Here is an 8471-nt window from a genome sequence, read left to right as displayed (position 1 = left end):
CATCAGTAAATGTTTTAAGTCCTCTTCACTTTCAGCAAGCAAGGTTGTATCATCTGCATATCGCAGGTTGTTAATGAGTCCTCCTCCAATCCTGACGCCACATTTTTCTTCATAGAACCCAGCTTCTCAGATTATTTGCTCAGCATGCAAGTTGAATAAGTATGGTGAAAGAATGCAACCCTGTCACACATCTTTCTTAATTTGAAACCATTCAGTGTTCCCATGTTCTGTTCAAACAAGTGCCTCTTGGTCCAGGTACAGATTCCTCATGAGCACAATTAAGTGTTCCGGAATACTCATACTTCGCAGTGTTGCCCATAGCTTGTCATGATCCACACGTTGCAAAATGCAATAAAGGTTTTACTGTTAAAACTGTTCCATAAACAGTACACAATTTGCCACACCTTGCTTTTTCCATATTCTCTTGGTTAACCTGTCCCGGCTTCTACCTCCTCATTTCTGGCTACTTCTCAGTTCCTTTGCTGGCTGCTGTTCCTTTCCTCAGTCTCTAATGATTGTTTCTCAGAGATCTATTTTAGTTTCTTGTGAATATTTCTACATAGTCATCCCTTGGGAAATATTATTTAAAAGTTATATATGTTCTTAGTTCCACACTAACATATTTTGACAGTTTTGCCAGTATCTTGAACTTGAATATCTATAAAGGAGCTTTGTATTTTTCCTATCTAATCCTGATCCTGCTTTCACTTTTTTCATCTAAGTAAATGGCATTCAATCAGTTGCTTAGACTAAAATTCTAGTAGTCATCCATCACTGTATCTTTCTTTAAGTCTGTAATTGTAAGTTGTATTGATTTTTTCTCCAAATTCAATCTCAGATTGGATCCCTTTTCCAATTAACTGCCATTCAATTATTAAGTTATCTGTTATCTAGACTGCTGTAACAGACCTCCTAATGGGGCTTCTTAGCCCATCCACATAGTACTCTCTACATAAAGGTTGTTAAGTGCCATTGTTTTGGTTTCGACACATAATGATCCTGTATAGGGTCTCTGAGGAGCCGCTGGTGGGTTTGAACCAATGACCTTGTGGCTAGCAGTCCAGTGCATATCCTCAGTGCCACAGAGGAATGATCCTAAAATGTAACCCAAGATATTTTTTTCCATCCCATCCATTACCTTCTGTGGAGTCCTGGTGTGACACTGGGTTAATCTGCTGGACTGCAAGGTCGATTTGAACCACACTTTAACAACAATGGCACTTAACAATAACAACAACATTGTCTTCTGTATCTTCTCTATAGCCTCTTAAGTAAAATCTACAAACTCCTTACCATAGTTTATAATCCCTTTTTCTCTAACCTTCTCTTCCTTCAGATTCCCACCTGTCTTCGTTTTTCACCCAGGATCTGCACATGCTGATTTTTTTGACTAGAATATTCTTTGTCTTATTCCTCATGCTGCTCACTCCTCATAATGAAGCTTCAATTCCTCATAATTAACCTTCAGCTTAGTTAGTTGTAGATGTGAAACTGAACTATGTTTGAAAGAATAAGACCTAGAAATTTTTTGAAATCATCAACACAGAAGTAAAAAATAGAATGAGCAAGATATTCAGAGGGAACTAAAAGGAAAGAAAAAAAGTAATAAGGTAGCAACTAGTCTATAGAAAGATTCTATATTTAGGCTGTCAGAGAATAAAACACTGCCTGTGTGAATTTTGTATCTTTTGAATGTAGAGTTTCAAGGAAATAAATGGGAGCGTAACAAAAAAAGAAGCAAATCTGGAAAAAGCATCAGATTATTGTCTCATTAAAAAAAAAAAATCAGAGCAAAGGAAGAAACTGATTTATAAAATGTTTGATTGGATTGAGAAGAAACATAAGATGTAACATAATGAATAAACAATGTGCATAAGAGTATTTTCTCTACAAATCAAATCTAGATATAGAAGAAGTAAATGTACATTTGAAAGCCAAGGATATTATGCTCATTATATTGATTGTGGTAAAAAATTTACATGGTGCAACATAAGCACTGGACTGCTTACCATAAGGTTGGAGAGTCAAGCTGCTACATAGAAGAAAGATGAGGCTTTCTGCCTCTATAAAGATATACAGTCTCAGAAACTATTCAGGGTTGCTATGATTCGAAACTGATTCGACAGCACTTAACAACAGCAACAACAAACATAAGACATTTGATTTTGTATTTGCGATATTACTGAAGTATGAACTTAAAACTTTTTGCTTCTTAGTAGATTCCAGAACTCTTGTTTGAAATCATGGGATCATATTTTTTATCTTTTTGATTTATTTTACTGACTTAAAAATGGTTGGATGGGGTAGAGGTTGAAGATAGGGGAAGTGGGAAGTTTACCTACTGTTTATCTCTTTTATTTCCCCCAGCTGGACAGCATGAAGTTGTTGCTATAGGTACAGGTGAATACAATTACAGTCAGTGCATTAAGCCAAATGGAAGAGTGCTGCATGATACTCATGCTGTTGTTACAGCAAGAAGGTCTCTCCTTAGGTAACGTAATACATGTATTTAAATATCATCACATACTAAGTCCTCCGTCTAAAGTTGTTATTGTTGTTAAGTGCCATCGAGTCAATTCCGACCCATAATGACCCTGTATAGGGTTTCCGAGGAGCAGCTGGTGAGTTTGAACCACTGACCATGCAGTTCAAACAGCTTTGTAGTCTGGTGTGTTAACCCACAGTGCCACACTAGGACTCCTAGCTAAAGTAGCCACATACAGATACCTTCATTTACAAATGAAATTGTACTGCTCATTGAACCAAGGATATGACTTTATCTTACTCAAATCATCTGCGTATTTCCATTGTCACCTGTGGAAACCTTACCATAGTGATTGTAATAAAATATCTAAAGAATTTTTTGTGAATTCCATTATTAAAACTGTGAACTCAGTTAATAGATCTATAATATTATTATTAACTCATTAAAATATGAAGAGTGTTTTACTTTAAATCACTTTGAATCTGGACAAGTAAATTTAGTAATATTTCATATCTGAATTAGAAGTAGGGGCCACACCCACCAACTGCTCCATGGGAGAAAGATGCTCCTGTAAAGATTTACAGTCTCAGGAACATTATGTGGGGTTGTTACAAGTCAGAATCAACTCAATGGCCGTGGCTTTAGTATTGTTTGGTATCCAAAGGCAGCACCAGAAGCCAACATTTCTATTTAAGAAATCCTTGAGAAGTTTACCCTATAGCAGACGGTAGGTAAGACATTCTTCAGACAGGAAAAATTCACAACTAGTGAGTGAAGGTTCCTAGCTTCTTTTTCCAGATACATCAGCCACCTTCTACTTTTAAGATGAGTGAATGGCATGAGGGAAAGGCCAAACTTGTAACATTTTTGAAAGTCTGTTGTGTATAAACCTGAAGAGTAGGACATAATTGCAATTTCCCCTAGCACTGAGGATACTTTTTATAAAATTGTATTATGGAAAATTTAATAATGACTCATGCAACTTTAACAGTTATCAACTTTTTGCTATTGTTATTTAACCTATGCATTCTAACCTGCTTCCTCTATGTATTTTGGAATAAAATTAGACATGTTATTTTACCTGAAATACAAGGAGACTTCAAAAAGCTAATGAAAAAAAAAAAAAAAGTTATTTGGGAAGTCTTCAACAACAACAACAGGATGGTAATACAACTCATTGCCCACCCCCCCACCCCCAGCCCTTTTGGGGCTTACTGAATTATTTGACATAAAAGCTCTCTTTTATGTTTATGTCTTTCCATGTTTGACATTTTTATAGACTGCTGATTAATTTCTTAGTACATTTCTGATTATAGTATTTAATATATTACATCTTAAAATCATGATTTTCTTTTTAACAAAATGCTTTTTATCCCCTGATTTCATTGTAATTTTTCATCTGCATGCTCATGCTCTAAATTCAGGTTATGGTATTTAGTATACTGCCTCTATGCTCTTTTGTGTTTCTCCCCAGAACTAAGGCTCATGAACCACAGTGTATGTTGTAGTTGTTTCTTTTTGACAGGAATAGAGGAATAAAAAGAAAGCAGAAAGTTGTCTCTTAACCTAGGACCCTGGGAGCAAAACTGTCGGTAAAAGGGAGGAATCAGTAGAGAAACGGTCCTGCCAGAGGATTTGCAGCATGTGACAGTTGAAGACTCAAATATGTAATAGGAATAGAGTAGTATTTAAGGATTACTGCTATAAGGCAGGTCACAAGGTAGACTTAGATCTAGTTGAATTAATGCTTCTTAAAGGGCTTAATTTTTTGCTTAAAAAGGCTAAGACTATTTTAGGCGTTCTTACCAATCTAAAAAATGTTGGCATAATAGGGCCATTGTTCATGTTTCATATGGGTAGCATTAAGATACTTCATTTATAAAGCATATTACTTGACAAAAGCTGTCACTCATTTATTTTAGGTACTTTTATAGACAACTTCTACTCTACTACAGCAAAAATCCTGCTATGATGGAAAAATCCATTTTTTGTACAGAACCAGCTTCTAATTTACTCACTCTCAAACAGAATATTAACATTTATCTCTATATGAGCCAGTTGCCTAAAGGATCAGCCCAGATTAAGTCACAATTGTAAGTATTATGGAAATTGCTTTAGAAACAAATCAGATGGGCATGTGGTGCCATAGGATAAGCGCTCGATTTCAAGGTTGGTTTGAACTGCAAGGTCATTGGTTTGAACTGCAAGGTCATCAGTTCAAACTCACCAGCTGCTCCTATACAAGGTCACTATGAGTTGGAACCAATGGACATGCCATATATACCTACTCCTCACTTACCAACAATCTTGTTATGAAACATTTTGCATTTACAAACACTGGTAAAAATCTATCTAACTATTTTGCACTTGAACAATGTTTGTTGGGCAGATATACGGTAAGAATAATGCTGACCATGATGGGTAAGGTTATGTGTCATATTAGCTGAGCCATGATTCTCCATGATTTGACAGTTAGGTATATCAATTGGCAGTTATATTGTGATGTACTCCAGTTGGCAGTTACATTGTGATGTACTCATCCTCCATTTTTTTGCATAACACTGATTTTCATATAATGATGTGATCTTTAGAACTTTATTATGTCAGTAAGTTAGGAGTGGGGTTAATCTGCATTCCTACAGCAAATGTTGTTATTAGGTTCCGTCATGTGAGTTCCAACTCATAGCAACAAATGAAACACTGTTTTGTTCTGCACAATCTTCGCAATTGTTATGTTTGAGTCCATTTTTGCTGCCACTGTTCAGCAAATGTTGTTAAGTGCCATCCAGTCAGTTCTGACTCATAGTGACCGACTCATAAGGTTTCCAAGGAGCAGCTCATGAGCTTGAGCTTATGGTACAAGCTTGTGGTACATTGCAGTCTAGTCCTTTGGCCCATGGATGCCACACACCAGGACTCCTGCAAATTGAACAAAATAAATTCTTATCTACCCTTATTTTCTCTCTAGCCTCAGTTGCTAGGTGTAAAATGCAGAAGCCCACAGTCCTTTATCCTTTCTTTTTTAACCCATCCTTACCTATTACAAATACTTAAAAATTTCATGCTCTTCACCACCTTTTCTTCTACCATATGGAAAATCCTCTGCTCACTTCTACTTTTAAGATTCAGAATCTATATCCAAAATGAAACTATCAAATGAATGAGCACTATCAGAGAGCATTAAATTTCAGTAATACAGACAAGCACAAAACATCCAGTGGTAACATCCAGAAGTAACTGTGGAAATATTTTTGTAAAATCCTTCTATTAATAGTCTTGAAAATAACAACAATGATTGCTCCCTGAAAACTTCAAGTAAAAAATATTTTACTGAATAAAAGTTTTGTTGTTTTCCTCTATCTTGTGGAATCCATTCATTCCATTCCTACCTTGTTTTGTATGTGCATCTGTTTTATTACTTGAATTAATTGTATACTGAATAATTGTTACATACATGTAGATTTTACTTCAGTTTGTTTTTGTGTTTTTTGGGGGGACAGTTTGCAGAGATGACCATTCATTTTATATCCAACAAATTATACACTTTTTCCCATCTCAATGATTACAGTCCCCTACATGATGTATCAGCAGTTATCCCACTTCTTCCCTGTAGTTTTATTTCTTTCTGACCCTCCTTCCCATCCCTTCTCAACTTTGTCCTTAGGTAAATGTTGCCCTTTTGATATTGAATGGTTAACCATTCTGTCATGAGTATACCTTATTAGTGCTGTCTCCCTCCCCCCTTTATGTACCTGCCGACTGCTTGGCTAAATATTGGGCCACAAGGGTGTGTTCTGTTTCAGACCTAAAGGGTGATAGAGGGCGTTTCTCAAGTCTTGAGTTCTTCCAGTCTCTTTTTGATCAGTAAGTCTTGTCTTTTTAATAATTTTTTGGCGTTTCCACATCCCCCTCATTCTATCCAAGATATTCTAATGTGGTCCCTTTCAAAGCAGTTGATAATGGTAGCCAGGTATCTAGGTTTTCTGATCTTAGAGTCTGGTAATTGATGTTCATATGTTTCATTGGTCCATTGGATTAGTTGACTATTGTTGTTGTTAAGTGCCATTGAGATGGTTCTGATGAATAGCGACTCTTTAACAGGGTTTCTGAGGCTGTAAATCTTTACAGGAGCAGAAAGCCTCATCTTTCTCACATGGAGCCGCTGGTAGTTTCAAACTGCTAACCTTGCAATTCGCAGACTGATTCGTAACTACTACGCTACAAGAGCTCCTTTTAAATTTTCAGTACTCTTTTTCCTTCTGCACATTGAGACACCAATATTTGCACCTTAGATGGCTACTCGTGAGCTTTTAAGATCCCAGTTACTATTCATCAAAGGAGGATGCAGAACATTGTCTTTGTAGACTATGTTATGTCAGTTGACCGTGGTGTCCCTGGAGACAAAGATTCCCAGGCCCAGAAACTCATTGTCTTAACATGTTTGATAATATCTTAAGAAGTTTTCATCATTTTGCCCTCTGTATTCTTCACAACCTGGAACGGTGCTACTGTATTTCCCAACAGTTGGGAAAGCATAGCACACTTCTTGTTGTTATGTGCCGTGGAGTCAGTTCCGACTCATAGCGACCCTGTACAGCATTTCTGAGGCTGTAAATCTGTATGGGAGCAGAAAGCCTCATCTTTCTCCCATGCAACAACTGGTAGTTTCAAACTGCTGACACCTTGCAGTTCACAGTCCAATTCTTAACCACTATGCTACCAGAGATGGCAGATAGGGTAGAAGTGCAGTAAGAAGCTGTGTCCGCAACAACACAAAATACCAGACCAAGGAGGCTCAGGGGATGGTGCTAGAACTCTGAGCCACATATAAAGGAATATTTAGAAGCTTGAAAGGCTTACAGTTAGGGGAATTTGTAGCAGAGTCAAGAAATCCATTGCTTTCTAATTCAAGACACTCAGCTGCTCCCGGAGCTGACATCTTGAGAAAGACCAAGCAAGGGAAGGATGAGAACAGCCATGAACGCCTAACAGAACCTCGGAGATACAGGTGTGGACATTCTTTTCTTTGGTACCTGTTCATTAGTCTCTTGATGTCTGTGCACCTCCATTCTGGTGACTAGAGGGGATGCCTGAGCGAATGGACACCCCACCCCTTCCCCTGCAGAATTCTACTAGGCATGTGCACAGATCTCCTCAAAATTTAAAGGGATAGTTTCCACATAAAACCAAATGGCCACCATTCGTCTGTCAGTTTGTCGTACTGTGGTGGCTTGTGAGTTGCTATGATTCTGAAAGCTATGCCACTGGTATTTTAAATACCAGCAGGGTCACCCATGGTGGACAGGTTTCAGATGAGCTTCCAGACAAACACAGACTAGGAAGAAAGAGTGATACACTACTTCTGAATCTTTAGTCAGTGAAAACCTTATTTATGAATAGCAGAGAAAAACACTGTCAGATATAGTGCCAGAAAATGAACACCTCAGGTTGGAAGGCACTCAAAATTCAACTGGGGAAGAGCTGCCTCCTCAAAGTAGACTCTGACCATGATAACGCAAATGGAGTAAAACCCATGGGAGAAAAGCACGTGGGACCTTCATTTGCTGATGGGACACAACTGAAAATGAAGAGAAATAGCTGTAAACATCCATTGAAAATCGGAACATGGAATGTACGAAGTATGAATCTGGGAAAATTGGAAGTTGTCAAAAATGAAATGGAATGCATCAACATCGATATCTTAGGCATTAGTGAGCTGAAATGGATTGGTATTGGCCATTTTGAATCAGACAACCACATGGTTTACTATGCTGGGAATGACAAATTGAAGAGGAATGGTGTTGCATTCATTGACAAAAAACTTAACCAGATCAGTCATGAGGTACAACACTGTCTGTGATAGGATAATATCCATGTGCCTAAAGAGAAGACCAGTTAATACCACTGTTAATCAAATTTACGCACCAACCATTAAAGCCAGTGAGGATGAAATAGAAGAATTCTGCCAACTTCTTCAATCTGAAAT

General features: G+C 37.5%; 1 protein-coding gene across 2 annotated transcripts in view; it reads left to right on the top strand.

The window, feature by feature from the left end:
* Positions 1 to 8471, top strand: part of ADAD1 (adenosine deaminase domain containing 1 (testis-specific)) — a 142635-nt gene that overhangs the window by 71434 nt on the left and 62730 nt on the right. The window contains exons 6-7 of one of the 2 annotated variants that reach the window (XM_006866271.1): positions 2368 to 2491; positions 4441 to 4578. In XM_006866271.1, the coding sequence (XP_006866333.1) occupies positions 2368 to 2491; positions 4441 to 4578 (262 nt within the window). Of the gene's footprint in view, positions 1 to 2367; positions 2492 to 4407; positions 4579 to 8471 lie in introns of both variants that reach the window. The other variant, XM_006866270.1, reaches the window with a different exon arrangement.

This window comes from Chrysochloris asiatica, unplaced genomic scaffold (genome assembly GCF_000296735.1).
Source record: "Chrysochloris asiatica unplaced genomic scaffold, ChrAsi1.0 scaffold00088, whole genome shotgun sequence".
In the NCBI taxonomy this organism is placed as follows: domain Eukaryota; kingdom Metazoa; phylum Chordata; class Mammalia; order Afrosoricida; family Chrysochloridae; genus Chrysochloris; species Chrysochloris asiatica.
The sequence above is the reverse complement of the archived record's forward strand: the minus strand, read 5'-3'. Positions and strand labels throughout refer to the sequence as shown.